At 26.8% G+C, this 15,741-nt stretch overlaps 5 protein-coding genes and 1 long non-coding RNA gene across 9 annotated transcripts in view; 3 read left to right on the top strand and 3 right to left on the bottom strand.

Annotated features, from left to right (window-relative positions):
* The window catches only part of LOC102676603 (activating transcription factor 3), a 23,498-nt gene extending 17,632 nt beyond the window's left edge, over positions 1-5,866 (bottom strand). The window contains exon 1 of one of the 2 annotated variants that reach the window (XM_006616861.2): positions 5,719-5,866. The gene's annotated coding sequence lies outside the window, so the exon portion shown is untranslated. The remainder of the gene's footprint in view (positions 1-5,718) is intronic. The other variant, XM_006616860.2, reaches the window with a different exon arrangement.
* A 295-nt stretch (positions 5,867-6,161) lies between these two features.
* Positions 6,162-8,251, top strand: LOC102676331 (nucleic acid dioxygenase ALKBH1). 3 transcript variants are annotated; one of them, XM_031511027.1, is made up of 4 exons: positions 6,162-6,321; positions 7,031-7,205; positions 7,265-7,521; positions 7,617-8,251. In XM_031511027.1, exons 2-4 carry the CDS (start codon positions 7,113-7,115, stop codon positions 8,197-8,199), a joined length of 933 nt encoding a protein of 310 aa, XP_031366887.1. In that variant the 5' UTR covers positions 6,162-6,321; positions 7,031-7,112; the 3' UTR covers positions 8,200-8,251. The 3 variants fall into 3 exon arrangements, with proteins under 3 accessions (XP_031366887.1, XP_031366888.1, XP_006616922.1); XM_031511028.1 differs by having other exon boundaries at positions 6,193-6,374; XM_006616859.2 differs by having other exon boundaries at positions 6,193-6,347.
* Positions 8,190-9,155, bottom strand: LOC116185788. Its single transcript, XR_004150696.1, has 2 exons — positions 8,751-9,155; positions 8,190-8,690 (listed from the first exon to the last, which is right to left on the bottom strand). It is a non-coding gene; the product is annotated as an uncharacterized LOC116185788 (long non-coding RNA).
* A 34-nt stretch (positions 9,156-9,189) lies between these two features.
* On the top strand, positions 9,190-11,125 carry LOC102676189 (V-type proton ATPase subunit D). The gene is made up of 4 exons (XM_006616858.2): positions 9,190-9,351; positions 9,684-9,801; positions 9,925-10,410; positions 10,492-11,125. The coding sequence occupies exons 1-4, from the start codon at positions 9,206-9,208 to the stop codon at positions 10,582-10,584; spliced, it is 843 nt and encodes a 280-aa protein (XP_006616921.1). The 5' UTR covers positions 9,190-9,205; the 3' UTR covers positions 10,585-11,125.
* A 323-nt stretch (positions 11,126-11,448) lies between these two features.
* LOC102676003 (dopamine N-acetyltransferase) lies at positions 11,449-13,881 on the top strand. Its single transcript, XM_006616857.2, is given in 4 exon segments — positions 11,449-11,546; positions 11,548-11,770; positions 11,963-12,232; positions 12,842-13,881. Coding segments are annotated over 4 exon segments (735 nt in total). The 5' UTR covers positions 11,449-11,463; the 3' UTR covers positions 13,001-13,881.
* Positions 13,882-13,941: 60 nt separating this feature from the next.
* On the bottom strand, positions 13,942-15,538 carry LOC102675871 (zinc finger protein 622-like). Its single transcript, XM_006616856.1, has 2 exons — positions 14,645-15,538; positions 13,942-14,565 (listed from the first exon to the last, which is right to left on the bottom strand). Exons 1-2 carry the CDS (start codon positions 15,309-15,311, stop codon positions 14,087-14,089), a joined length of 1,146 nt encoding a protein of 381 aa, XP_006616919.1. The 5' UTR covers positions 15,312-15,538; the 3' UTR covers positions 13,942-14,086.
* Positions 15,539-15,741: the final 203 nt, after the last annotated feature.

A 15,741-nucleotide genomic window follows, 5' to 3' on the forward strand; every position in this document is an offset into this window, starting at 1 on the left:
CGAAGATTTTACGGTTATTGTCACTAATTCTACCGATTCTAAATTATTTCTACAGTTTTCGATATGATGATGCCAACAAACGGTAATTTCGTATGAAATTATTGTCATACATTATATATATATATATATATTTACAACCGTTTCGGATACTCGTACGTCGACAACATTCCGACAATTTAAAGAAGCGTTCACGATGCACACTTCGACTTCTCGCTTTGATCTCTAGTGACACAGATTTGTTGCCGTTTGTTCACGATGAATTACGAGCAGAATATTGTACATCGTTGCCCTTATGCCGTTGGAACACGGTAAAATATGTGCCATTAAAAGAACCGATTCGCGATTTAAAATTTCATCCCGAAAGAAAGTGCAAAGAATTGTTGAATATTTTCACGATAGTTTTTGACACGAAGCTTTGATGAAATGTTACTTCATTCTAACGTTGTATCTTGCTTAGAGGTTGATAAAAAAAATAATAAAAACGTAATATGGATTAAAAAGTTGATAAAGTTTTATTGTGCATATAAAGTTATCAAATATTGATAAATTTGTACGTAGATATAAAATGATCGAAAATCCCATAAAATTGAGATGTAATTATATAATGATATATACACATCAAAGCAAATAATGTAACGACATAAAATACGAATAAAGTATTGTAAGTAATAAAATATTAATTTAAGCAAAACTCTTACGTAACTTAATACTTGATTTATTACCAAATTAATATGTAATTGCATTAAATATAATTGAATCCAGAATTTCAAAATTAATAATAAAAGAAAAAACTTGTGTGTAAAAAGATGTGAAAAGTGAGATACTCGAGTATTATCTGAATTACTTTTTATAATTAACGCGAAAAAGTGATGCAAAGGAATTATAATTATATACTTTTGAACGCACTATGAAATAATTGGATAAAAATAGAAAATTGTTGCAACAACAAAAAAATTATGCATCTAAGTATAATTAATTGCATGGAATAAATTAATTCATTTACATACAAATTTCACAATATCCTTTTATTAAAGATCATTTTTATACTCAATTCGAAATTCTAGCATTGCATTGAGATAAAAAATGTTTTCCATGATAAAAATTTATTTTAACTTTTTACTTCGTTTGTTTAAATTCTTCACTATTAGCCATTATAAAATGCCAACGTTAAAAGAACAAAACGCCGCGTTTTTTCCTCATGTACTTATGTAATACACAATATCATAATTACAATACATTATCGACAATAGACCCCGATAAGATACATTAAACTAATATACTCCTACCTTTTTTCCCTTCCTCGTTGCCTTATCTATTGTATCGTCAATTCGTTATGCGAAAGATTGCACGGTACTATGCAAATTTCTGCACAAATTATAAAATAACCTTCGAAAACAATTATTTATATTATGAAAAATATAAGATAAAAATAGTCACTATATTTCCATATTTGAAAAATCTGCAATTTTTCTATATACTATATATAGTATAGAAAAAAGTTGTGAACAAAAAGTATTTAAAGAATTCGAAATATAGATCGAAAGATATAACAACTTCTATTATAAATTTCATGGTGAATCATAGTTGCAAGTATGTAGATAATTTTTTATGATTGTAATAAAAACGTAAAGCCCTTTTATCGTGAGAAATATCTAGCGATAAGAGTAAAACAGATCGATACCTATATCTCACCCACAAATGAAACAAATCGAACAATGTACTCATTGATCCGAGAAAGAATATGGAATAATTTAGAATGCTTTAAGTATCTAGGAATACTTGTTTAATCAATCTTGCAATCGCACTATCTTTCTTTTACATCAATATTTAAGATATTTTTTTTTTATAAAAAAATATTTATATATTCAAAAAGATATTTCCTTACTTGTATATTGAAATTTTTCACAAACGAAACGATTCATCTTGATAAAATTAGTCAATTTGGTCGATCTGTTATATCTTAAGCGAGAACATTATCGAGAGTTTCGATCTCGCGAAGAAAATCGTGCGAGTCGCGCGTAAATCCTTTCCCTCGCCATTTCTTTACGATACGTATTAGCATTTTAAATTTAATCGGCATATTGACGCCCTTGAACAATAATGGCCTCCCCCGCCGATCCCCTTTTTTCCCTCGTCCAATCTCTCGCTCTTTCACTGTGACAACTTGTAAATCCAGTTATATCATCTCTCGACTTTGTAATCAGCTGTGTGTAAAAAGATGGCTCGCGAATTCGCGGCCTCTAGGCGTGAACACGCATGCGCGCACATCACTCGACAATAAATCAACCGTTTACGAGAACTTTTATCCGAGTCCGCGTATTCCCTTGACCGCGCTAAATTCAATTAAGTTGCGTTCTATTATACACTAATTTCCATGCTGATTTTGGAATAATTCGTTTTAATATATGTATGTATCCTTTTTTTATCTTTCCTTTTCTCGTAATGATAAAATTACGAGTCGAAAAAAGATATAAAAATGTTAATAACATAAACAATTCTCAAAAACTATGAAAACTAATACGTTAACAATTCTAAATCCTATACTAATCTAGAATATAAAAAATTTAATTAATAATTTTAATAAAAATAACTCTACGCAATAATCAAAGAGATAAGAAAAAATCAATGTAAATGGCGAATGCGTGTGCATAATTGAATTAAGTTTGAAACCGGTAAGATTATATAGAGAAAGAAATGATGAAAGGAAGATAAACAGATGGCTGAAGGTATTCGTCTAGTTGCAATATTTGACGGCCTTCGACGTTATGGAAATGCGCACGCTATCTGACACACGTGCAGATCCTGTATGGGCGAGTTTCGATGCCGATGACAATCTAAGAAATCAAATGTCAGTAAGGTCACGGTCATAAAAGAATGAGAAATCCCCATTGATCTACCAACAATAATTACTCAAACATGTTATAATTATATTTAATTATGTATCTCTAAAAATTCGTCTTTTAGAATAAATAAATCTACTCTATTATATTCAAGATTTCGAAAACATTGTTTGATTTTAAGTTAAATATCATTCAAGACAGGAAATTTTCTTAAATTTATATTTATTATATTATATTATTATATTTATTATATTAATGATTCTCAAAATAACAAATCATTCAATGACTAAATTTCTATTAAAATATAAAAAAAAAAATAGTCTGATAAATATTCATAAAATTCTTTCGCTATTATAAAGAAGAAAATAATTAGGAAATGTACATGCTTGATAAAAATAACAATAATTAACAAATAAGAATTCTGAATTTTCATCAACATATGTTATTAATGCACGTTAAGAATGTGAAAATTTTAAAATTAATAAAAGTTCAAATATTTACACTTATATTTTTATTGAAAAGTATTGTATAAAAATTTGGGGAACTATAAACGAAAAATATACGGTAAATGTTACGCAGTTATTATGACTATCCAACCTTGTGACTAATTATCACGACTAGCAGATTGCACCTTGGGAAGATTGGCTCGTTTGCATAGTGAATGCAAAGATAAGATTATTGTTGTATAATGGTTATCAACCACAGAGGAAGTTTACAAATGAAAGTAAACATTTAAGATTCGTGACTTGGTGAATGCAAATTTCCATATGGAATTCAGTTCGAATTAATTATAAAAATTGCTTAAAATTTTCATTTTATTAAATATTCATTATTCTTTTAATTATATTTAAATTTAATTAATTATTATTTCCGATTTATTATTATTATTATAATTTAATTAAATATATTCTGTATATTAATTAAATCTATTCTTCTAACAACAAAAATTTCTTATACAAACGTTTCTTGTTTGCCGCATGAATATTATGTAACAATTTGTTTATATAAGAGTGCATTTATATTCGTCTGTAAATTTGTCATACAATTCTTTTGATATTTGCTAAAATTTTTATATAAAATGTAATAAAGAAATTATTTGTAAGTAAATAAGTAAATAATTTTATTTTTCAATGATACCATAAGAAATCATTTATTGAAATATACAATGCAATTAGAAAATAAAAATAAAAATGTATTTTTCAAATTGATTCATATTCATCAGGGTATGAACCATTGGAATCAATAGATCATATCATAAATTTATTTTCAATATTCAATTTGTTTTCAAAATTCAAACTCGATAAAATAATATGTCTAATAAGAAGATATTTTTGCCAGCGTTCTAAAATATTGATTGAATAAAAAAAAATGTTTTAAATAAAAGATTATTAAGACATTCATAAAGTTTGTTTTTCCATGAGTAAATATGTTCTTTTGCGAGCATACATTTCCAGTAAACACTAAGTTGTTCATAATAAACGCAACTTCCCATTTAAGCCATCGTAATATGAGTTTTTATGATTACAGTTATTTGTGATCCTACTTAACTCCACTTTACATGCCAATATAAACATTATACTTTCATTCGCATACGCGCGAAAAAGATATTCGAATGATAGTAAAATCTCGAAAATTCTTTCTTACCTATATTATATTTTATATTATAAATGCATACATAAAATATATACATCTATAAAAAACTATAAATATATAGTATAAAATATCGTAAAAAAAGATTAAAAAACTAAAAAATATCATAAAAAAAGATACTTATATACTTATATACTTATATACTTTGAATGTTAGTTCGAAGTAAAATATTGTGCAATCAGGAGCATTGGTACCGTGTGAGGATACTATATAGTCTTTACTAGATTCGTGACAATGTTGCCAATGTTCTGTTTTGCTATATTTAAGATTCCCCACTACACCAGATGTTCTCCGTGACACTAATCATGCAGTATTACGGGTGCATCCTCAGGTGTCATGAGTCTATGCCAATCAAGAAATTCTCGAAACGAATCCATTATATTATGGCAAATCGCAAGAACGATACACTTTTCATTTTATTGCCTCCACATAATCGCGAATGATATTGTCCGAATGATCTTTGCTGCATCACTTTCGATTCGTATCGTTTGAATGCGATGAACGATATTCGACTATACAGCTAACTTCATATTCATAAAAACAAATTGTGACAATTATTTGAATCAAATTTGAAAAATTATGAAAAACAATCATTCTTGCGATTTTGATCAATAATATTTAGAATTTCGTTCGCAAATATATATATAATAAAGAAGATATAATAAGAATTCAGATAGAAAAATATTCTTAAAAAAAGATAATGTAGTTTCGTAGCGTTTAACATATTCTTCTCTCGATTCTTGTCGTAATAATGCAACATGTTCGTAATAAAACTCAACTCAGTAGTTACACGACCTTGACTGCTTGCGAACTCGATTTTCGCGGTATTCTTCGATAAATATTACAGCTAATAATTTTATCAACTATTTTATAATATTATTTTAAATTTCAAATAATATAAAAGAATTAATGGATAATCTTTTAAGCTCTTTCGAATTTTGACAAATATTCAATTATTTAAAATATATCTTCAAAGAAAAAAATAAATAAAGTTACTTCACTAAATAAACATTGCTAAATTTGTAATGTAAATTGTACTTCTAATTTTAAAATACTTGACAATTTAAAAAGCCTATTAAAATTTCTCCCGTAGCTTCAATACATCTTATTGCATTTTCCGAACTACATTATACATTTATGTTATTAAGAATAGCCATGTACTCAATCTACAAAGAATTTTATTACATGCAGAGAAGACGGTTGTTTTAGGTGCGTGTACGGGTCCTACCTTTTCTATGCAAACGACAACACAACGTCCCGGTACGCCCCACACCGTCCTTCTCCGTCGGCTGCCGGCGCACGACTGTGGATAATTCGCGGTTGCGATCGGCCTAGATATATACGAGTTATATTTAGCAACTGTCGTCATAGGGAATGTACGCGATTGGCCACTAGTGGCGTGACTAACACATGTGATTGGTTGATCTCGCAAATACGTTGCGATCGCTTGATGCAGGCCTGGCTTACGGCTGGGCGCGACTTGCGGGTACGACATTTGTTGACATGAAACTGTCAGAGAATACGCGCTGCTTTAATGTACCGGTATATTCAAGTCCGCGTGTTGAGATTCTATCATGTACTTAAATATATTAATTTTTTTATCCACTTTTTTTAATATTTTCATCATCGTTTTTATTATAATAAATATTGATTGCTTTCTTCTTTAAATGCTTTTTTATTATTTCAAATGATATATTATATATTAAATATAATTATGTGATTTTCGTTTACGATATAAAAATAGCGATTTTAAATTATTTGATTGATAAATAAATATGTGATATACATTGAAGTGATTGAACTCAAGATCCAGTTTAGTAACTGGAACAAGGTTCGTTCGTATTCTTTGAGATACAGGTGAATAATCATTCGCAACTGGGCTAGGTGGGTGGGTGGAATTTATGAAGAATAAGAGCGATGGTAATGGATGATTATTAACGCAGCGCGCACTATTAATTTGCACGAAGCTTTCGAAAAGCCTTGAAGTCGGCTGGCGTGCCTCTCTTTACCTCTATGAAATCATAGATTTCCCGGCAGTGTTATTATGCGAAAATTACGCTCTAAAATTAGTCACAGTCCATTACTGTATGCGTACACAGATAAAGGAATGAGGTTGGGCACGGCAAGAAAAAATTGCTTGAAACTCTGACTTTTTCGATATGTATCTATTAATGTTCACACTATAATGATGATGTTATGCTAAACGAATCGTAATGCAAAATGCGCTGTCTGTATGTTCACTCATTGATTATTCCTATACGATTGATATATTTCCTATACGATATTTAGTCATATGCCGCATCATAGATATATCTTTGAATACTTACTTGTAGGTTAGACAAGATGCTGCATGTTGTAAGAACATTATTTTTAAGAGTTATCAAGATAAAGTTACAAAGTTAAATGATTAAAAATCAGAAAATTGATACTTTTGATTGTCACTATTATGAACCAAGTGAAAATTCTTATTGAAATATTATCTAAAATTTTTATTGTATCTCATATGAAAACGCGTTAAAATCTACTTTTAAATTGCATAGATTTAACTGATGATCTACACTAACGATATCTATTGACATATATGTGAATTAACAAACATGGCGATGCCCATGGTTTCAAGTAATGTTTAAAGATAATTTTAAATATTATAAAAGTCGAAATCCTCGTCCTAATTTAAAAAATGTGATCGACTTGAATAATCCTGATTATAATAAAGTATATAATAAATTTAAAAAATCGTCTATTTCATATATATAAATGTTTATATTTTTTAGGTTATTAGTTTTAGAGAAAAATTGCTTGATATAAAATGTGAACATGAATTGGGATTAAAATCAATTAAAGATTGGAAAGTTTTTGAATTTTTAGATATTCCAGGACTTATTTTTATAAAAAATCCATTTACTACATATGGACAACAATATTGGATTATAAAATGTTTAAAAGAATATTCGAAAAAACCACATAAATTAAATTTACATGCTCATGATGTTTTAAATGATAATGAAAATTGGTGGGATATATGTTTTAAGTAAGATGCAATGTTATAAAAAAATTACATTTGTAATATATATTTATATATTTATTATTAATATTTGTAATATATATTCATTATATTCATTGTAGGCACTTTGATAAAGGTGAAATTAATACCAAATTAATATCAAAATTAAGATGGGCAACATTTGGATATCATCATAACTGGGATACAAAATTATATTCTGAAACATGCAAGACAAAAATACCTATAGAATTATCATTATTAACATCATTTTTAGCACAAACATTAGGTTTTAAAGATTTTAAAGCTGAAGCAGCTATCATTAATTATTATAGAATGAATTCAACTTTAGCAGGTCATACTGACCATTCTGAACCTAATGTTGAAGCTCCCTTATTTTCTATAAGTTTTGGTCAAACTGCAATATTTTTAATTGGAGGACTTATGCAAGAGGATATAACTAATGCTATATTTTTACGGAGTGGAGATATAATAATAATGTCTGGAATGTCCCGTTTGAGATATCATGGTATACCAAAAATATTATTAACCATTGATAAACCATGGGATAATGAAGAACTAAATGATAATCAATGCAATAGATTAAATCAAAATGATTGGAAAAAAGCAAAAATTTATATTTCTGATGCTAGAATAAATATGAATGTAAGACAAGTATTAAAAGTTGGACAATTCTCTTTGTTATAAAATACAAAATTGTCTTATATATTTTTTATTAAAAATACTTATATCAATTACATTAATGTAAGATACTTATTTTTTCCTTGTTATCTAAGCTGTCAATTCACATCAGCTGATAGAAGCTGCACTATAAAAATATATTGTTCCTATTATTTAAATACTATTATTTGAAATATCTTCTATAGTATGGTTTTCTAGATTATTTTGAAACATATTCAAAATATTTAGAAAGTCCCAGGCAATTGTTGTCATTTTTAATAAAAAATCTTGTGTATGTGATATCCATTTGACTTTAATATTATTAATTGCTTCATGATTATCGCAATTATTTGGAGTTGAGCAAGATTCTGTTAATACTATTGGCATGTATGGTTTTAGTAAGATATTTGTAGCATCACGAACTGCTTTATTTAGGATAAAATCTTTCGAGATATCAGATACGTAAATCATTTTTTCCATATTAATAATAATTTACCGAAAGAAATATATGGATCAACCTGTAATAAGAATTAATCATTTAGGATTAATTTTTCGTTAGTATGTAAAAATATACAAACCTATTTCTAAAAAAGATTAATGTTCATTCTTATAAGGATATCTTTGAAGGCTTTTTTAATTATTCCAGATTCTTAGCAACTTCTACGTGTGCTATGCGGATTGACAGCATTCACGTTTATCCTGAATATGTTATTTAATTCATTGTCGCTAATGAAAAAATAACGTTTTTCTTTTATTAATCGTTATATGAAACAATTTTTCATTTCTTCAAATAAAATTTTGCATTTTTGAGCCATTGAAGAATTTTGGTTTTTATTATTTTCATTCTTTATTTACGTAAACGTTAATTTAATTTTATAAATTTTTATTATGTTAACTTCGAAATTTATTTATTGATGTTAATCTTGCTACATTTTCATTCTGTTCAATTGTTTTATATACTCTGTGTATTGTATTAAAAAATATTGATTACATTTTTTATTATTTATTGTTTTTAAAATTGCGCGCTAGTTTTATGCGACTATACATTTTTATACTATATATATATATTTCTGACATTTCCGGTCTTACGAGTCAGCTGATCAATTTCATTCCTGTCTACTTGATAGTTCTCATAGTTATGTCTGGAAAAGAAAAACTTGCAATTTTCCCTTCCCGGGGGTAAGTTACTCCTTAAATTATAAAAACTTATTTTATTTTTTATTGAACTTTATTTTTAATTTATTTAAGTCTGTTTTATTCTTAATAGATTGTAAGACTGTAATTTTTATCATTAGATGGGTGTAACCCTACTTTTAATGTATTCAAACCATTTAAATTATTTCTTAATATATGTTTATAATAATATATACGAATATATGATTAGTTTATTATAAGTTTTAATTATAATTTGTGTTATACAAAATTATTAAATTTACACATCATTTAATTTTTCCATTACATTAATTAATGATATATAATGCAAGATTTATAATTTGATTTTTTTTTTTCAGAGCACAAATGTTAATGAAATCCCGTTTGCATGGGGCACAAAAGGGTCATGGTTTATTAAAAAAGAAAGCAGATGCATTGCAAATGCGTTTTAGATTAATTTTGGGTAAAATTATTGAGGTATAGTAACAATTGTATATAGTATATAGTATATAACATAATTTTGTATAATATAATATACAAAAATATATTTGTATTTATATAAATAATTTCTTTTTTTCTATAACAATTTTTTTTATTTAGACAAAAACTCTTATGGGAGAAGTGATGAAGGAAGCAGCTTTCTCATTGGCTGAAGCTAAATTTGCAACTGGAGACTTTAATCAAGTAGTTCTTCAGAATGTGACAAAAGCACAGATTAAAATCAGATCTAAAAAAGATAATGTTGCTGGTGTTAATCTTCCAGTATTTGAATCTTATCAAGATGGCACAGATACATATGAATTAGCAGGTTTGGCAAGAGGTGGACAACAATTGGCAAAATTGAAAAAAAATTATCAAAGAGCAATCAAATTATTAGTGGAATTAGCATCTTTACAAACAAGTTTTGTAACTTTGGATGAAGTTATTAAAATTACAAATCGTCGTGTAAATGCTATTGAACATGTTATCATTCCAAGAATTGAGAAAACACTTGCTTATATAATTTCTGAGTTGGATGAATTAGAAAGAGAAGAATTCTATCGATTGAAGAAAATTCAAGATAAGAAGAAACAAGCAAAAGCTAAGGTAAATTTTATATTCTAAAAATAATTTTTTATGTTTTTTATCTTTTAGTCAAATTTTTCATATATTTAATTTATTTTACAGCTTGAGGCAGCTAGAGCAGAGATGATAGCTTCCGGTAAAGATGTAGAAGCTGCAAATATGCTTGATGAAGGAGATGATGATATTTTATTTTAAACATTGTACACAATTTATTTTCACAATCTATAGTATTAAAAAATTGTTTTAATTTTGAATGAATGTGTTAATGAATGAATCCAGTGAAATGAGAATATATTTAGTATTTTCACAAAAATCTTAAAACAATATTAATTTTATATTTCAGTTGTATTATATAAAAAATTATTATTAAAATTTGAAACTTCTGCATAAATAGATGATAAGAAGTAGATGATTTTATGGATTACTAACATTTTTTATACAGTATGATACAATATGATATATTATGATATAAATATGATATAATATGTTATATTGAAATTTCACCATATCATAAAAAATGTTAATAATACTTTTTATCAACTATGTGCCACTAATTTGATAATTGTTGAAATTGTATTTAATGCATTCAACATGTTTATATTGTTATATTACATGTTATATTAATAAGATTATAATTTAATACAAACATTTATGACGATAGTAATGTTACAAGAAATTATAAAACCAATTTATTTAGTAAAAATTTATGAAAAATAAATATGTACATATATATATATTTATTTCCGTTTAAATTCTTTATCTATCATCTACCTCCCCTATAATTAGAAAATATCTATTCATTTTACAGAATTTCATAAAAAATTCATCAAATTTTTAATATATTTTATTAATAACGGGAAATAAAAATCAAATAATTTTCATCCAATTAATCAAATAAATTTCATTAATTTCTTATTTTTTATATTTGTAACTATAGATATCTTAAAAATAATTTGCGATATTATTAGCGCGATTTTCCTGAAATAATTAAAAAGAATGTCATTATAAATACTAAAATGTCATTATAGATAATCATTATAGATAGTAAATTTCTTGAACTAGGTCAATCAATATATGAACCTTTTCCCATATGAGTCAACTCTCCTTACTAAAGATAGTGCGCGTGTGGAAAATCCTTTCAGTGCGCGGAAAATTCGCCACCCCAAAGATGTCGTCTGATCATTTAACGGTCGTGGATGTTCCAGAAAATCGCTTTGATGATGCGATCCATCATTTAAAGTGGAATTTCTTTTCTGACGAACCTTTAAATCATGCAGTAGGGCTATGTGAGAAAGGAGAAAGCCAATTCGAATTGGAAAGACATTGCTTGCTTACTTTAAAGCAGGGATACTCAAGGATGCTGGTGAATCAAAATGGAATGGTAAGCTGAATTAAAGAAAACGAATTTTGTATATCTTTTTCTTTTACAATAAAGAAACAATTATGTACTTTCGATCAATTGGATTTATTTTATACGTTATAAATGTTTTATCGATCAAGCAATGTTTTTCTATGATATATATAGACTTATGAACGTTTAGTTCATTGTCGATCATAAGTACTGTCCTATCAGATAGCTGGTATGGCTTTGAATGGTATCTTGAAGAAGGGAGAACGAGAGGAAGCTGAACGTCGTCTCGCAGAATTAAATGATAAAAAATTCAAAATAATCTTCGGGCTCCTCTACAAAGTTAACGAGAAAATTGATCTTTTTTCTAAGTACAATGTAGATGAATTATTCGAATGTCGAATACTTAGTATAGATGAGAACTTTCGTGGAAAAGGTTTGGCGAACATACTAATGGCAGATAGTATAGAAACTGCAAGAAATGCTGGTTTCAAGGTAATTCTAATCATGTACAATTGTAATAACTTTTTCAAAAAAATAATACATAATTTTGTATGATAAATGTTGTTAAAGCATGCATTCAAATTCGATGGAAAATCTTTTTAGAACTCTATATTGTAATCCTCCGTAACCCTCCGTAACTATTCCTTATTGAAAGCTTTCACTAATTTTACGGCAATCCTTCAAATTTCAATTATAAGTTGCAAAAATTTATTTAATGAATATTGCTTTTTATACATAAATGTTAAATATATAAATTATTAAATCTAATATTTTAAAATAATATCAAAAATTTATTAGTAAATTTATTAAAAATGAAAAAAAATTTTATGTATCTGCTCGTACTTGTACAGCACGATCTGGCGTGGTCGTTTGGTGAGAAGTTCACATTATATTTTTGTTTCAGCATGTTCTTCGATTAATATGCATGGGATGATTTTCGTTTACCAAGATGTAAAATTACTCGATTACAATGCACTCATTACTTTCTCGAGAGGTATATTTGCACGCAGTGTACTTCATACCAAGTGTATGTAAATGTTGTGTGCTTAATTTGTTATAATGGCACTAAAATATGATATTCAAATTGTTACATGTTCGCAGGTTTTTAAAGCTGATGCTACAGGAATGTTTTCACAAAAAGTATGCTTGAAACATGGTTTCCAAGTTGAGGCAGAGATTCTATACACGGATCTCGATGAATCAATCAGACCAACACCTCCTCACGAAGCTTTAAAGCTAATGGTGAAGATATTGAATTAAAAATATAGTGAGAAACGAAATTCAATGTTAATCTTGAAAAATCTTTAATAAGCAGACAAAGATATTACGAAAGAGCAGTAGTATAAACTATGTGTATCGTTGTGTGACAATAACATGTCTCTAATGTATGTTTGTCTCAAAGACGCATTTATAAAGTTCTTACATCTAATTGCAAGGCGAATCGTATGCCTCTCTTAGAAAATACTAACGATTTGAGGCATAGATTATTACTCCTTGTCTGTGTTCTGAATGGTGTGCTGTTATTAAGAAAAAAATAAATAATATACTTATATATTATATAAAATATATATATATATATATATATTGAGTTGACAAATGCAAGAATGAAAATCCATTTAATATTTTCTTCATTGGACTTTTGTTCTGCATTCTGCTAATTCAAAACGAAACAAAGTGCTCTAATTTACGTAGTAAAAGATGTACGAACAAAATAATTATCTCTTCGTATGTGGCAAAGAAATATATCAACGATAGAATCTGAAACTGAAATAATGTGTCAAATGTTGTAATTTGACATTTGTTAACTCTCTAGTACATTTCTATAGTTCGCTGGTGGTAAACTGAAAGTATATTGTATATGTACACAATAAACAACGTTGGAAGTGTTCGATTGTGTACGCGTTTTTTTACAGCTACCAATAAAGACTAACAGAACACGGAATAGTTCTTGATCCGTGTCTAACAATTTTTCGAAAATAGTGATTTAGCTCATGGTTACAGGAATAACTGGATGGGTCCATACGAGTATAGAATAATATTACGAGAATTATTATTTTTGTTGACGTCACATGTTACGAAAATATATCACAAGTTATTTTGTAAAAATAAATCTGCTAAATAAATATTACAGTTTATAATGATTAATGTTTTATAATATATCCTTTCAAATATCTATAAAACATATTAAATGCAGATTGTAATTAAATAAGTACAACTTTATTTCGATGATAGATATATAAATATATAATATAACAAGCAACAAAATTTTCCATAAAAATTATATAATTTAAAAAGGAATAGTAACAGTCTTGCAATAATATTTAAATATACATATAATAAGAAGACTTAAAAGTTCACTTGAGGTCTAAAATGTTTTTGCAATTTATTTGCTTTAAATTGTAATTGTGTAGAATATTTTGTCTGTATTCTCTGCATATATTTTATATCTCTGGCTTTCTTTACAACAGCCTCTTTCTCTGTTTCTGTCCATCCTAAAGCTCTATATTGTGATAATACTTTACGTAATTTTGTGCTTTTTGATACTGCAACTGCTCTATTTGGATTCAAATTTTGTTTATAATATCTTAATAGAGATCTATGACCAATAATATTTCCCGATGGTAATATTAGCTGATAATCACTATCATCTAATTCTGGTATTTCAATTTCTGCATCTGGATCACCAGATTCTGCATCAGGATAACTAGATGAATAATCATAATATTTTGCATATTCTACAAGTGAATCTCCTTCATGCAACATTTTACAATGACCTTTATCAATCATATGTGCTCTAGCAGCCTCAGCACTTTGAAAACATCTTCCTGTTAATTTATTATATTAATATAATAATTATTTTTAATTTTCTAATAATAATAATGAATAAAATTTAAATTAACTTACCAGAATTATTACACCAAATACACATATAGCCAACAATAATTTTTTCTCCAAGATATTCAAGTAAACCTTTAATGTCTATACAATATTCAGGATCTGGTATAAAAAATGAATGTGCAATTGTCATATGTTTTAAATTCTTTACTAAAGATCTGCTATGATGACTGCAAAACAAACAATTATTATTTGTGACTGGATTTTCAATATCTTCAATCCATTCATCAGAATCTATAGATTCAATATCAGAATTTGTTTCTACATGTTCTCTTAGATATTTCTTGGAAACTTCTTCATTTATATTTTTCTTAATAATAGAATCTTCCGAAGGACCATCATCACTGAGATCTTCATTTACAATTTCAGAAGGAATATTTTGTTTTATATATTTTTCTTTGTGTTTCTTTGATAATAAATGATTTTCATATTGATTTCTAGTGTTGAAATTCTTTCTACATATTTTACAATTCATTGTTTCTTCTCCTTTTTCTTTGTCATCCTTATTTCTTTGCGCAATTACTTTTTTTTGAAATTCTTCAGCAGATACAGGAGGTAATTCAGCTACTTTTCTCTTTAAATTATATCTATGCCAATCTGATTTATAATGTTGTCTTTGTATTTCCAAATCTTTAAATGCTACGCGACATGTGATACAAGTAAACGGTGAAGTCATTTTTTTTAGTACGTTTCAATAAACCAAAAATTAACAAAATCTAATAACTTTATAAATCTATTTTTCTTAATCATTCAAAATTGTATAATAATTTTATAATAAACTTTTAATATAATTTATTTATCACGATATAAATTTATATAGATCATAATACAAATATTAATAATTAAGTGTATACATGTAAAAGAAAGTAAAATATATCACGTGCGCAATTACGTTTTATACTAATATTGAGGTTATGTTAATACAAATATCGATTAATATAATATTATTGTAACTAATGAAAATATTACATTAAAATATTATAAATATATATATAGATTTTTATAATATTATATAAGAGAATTTTTTTTATAAAATATCAATAAATCATACATATATTTGATTTTGGTAGTAATTTTATAAAATAGTAAATCTATAAAAAATTTCA

This window comes from Apis dorsata, unplaced genomic scaffold (genome assembly GCF_000469605.1).
Source record: "Apis dorsata unplaced genomic scaffold, Apis dorsata 1.3 scaffold_280, whole genome shotgun sequence".
NCBI classification, from domain to species: domain Eukaryota; kingdom Metazoa; phylum Arthropoda; class Insecta; order Hymenoptera; family Apidae; genus Apis; species Apis dorsata.

Coding starts and splice junctions, on each gene's coding strand:
- LOC102675871 (XM_006616856.1), bottom strand. CDS start 15,311: ATGACTTCACCGTTTACTTGTATCACATGTCGCGTAGCATTTAAAGAT. Junction 14,566..14,644: donor TATTTGGTGTAATAATTCTG/GTAAGTTAATTT, acceptor ATAAATTAACAG/GAAGATGTTTTCAAAGTGCT.
- LOC102676331 (XM_031511027.1), top strand. CDS start 7,113: ATGTTTAAAGATAATTTTAAATATTATAAAAGTCGAAATCCTCGTCCT. Junction 7,206..7,264: donor ATAATCCTGATTATAATAAA/GTATATAATAAA, acceptor TATATTTTTTAG/GTTATTAGTTTTAGAGAAAA. Junction 7,522..7,616: donor TGGTGGGATATATGTTTTAA/GTAAGATGCAAT, acceptor TATTCATTGTAG/GCACTTTGATAAAGGTGAAA.
- LOC102676189 (XM_006616858.2), top strand. CDS start 9,206: ATGCGACTATACATTTTTATACTATATATATATATTTCTGACATTTCC. Junction 9,802..9,924: donor TTTTGGGTAAAATTATTGAG/GTATAGTAACAA, acceptor TTTTTTATTTAG/ACAAAAACTCTTATGGGAGA. Junction 10,411..10,491: donor AGAAACAAGCAAAAGCTAAG/GTAAATTTTATA, acceptor TTTATTTTACAG/CTTGAGGCAGCTAGAGCAGA.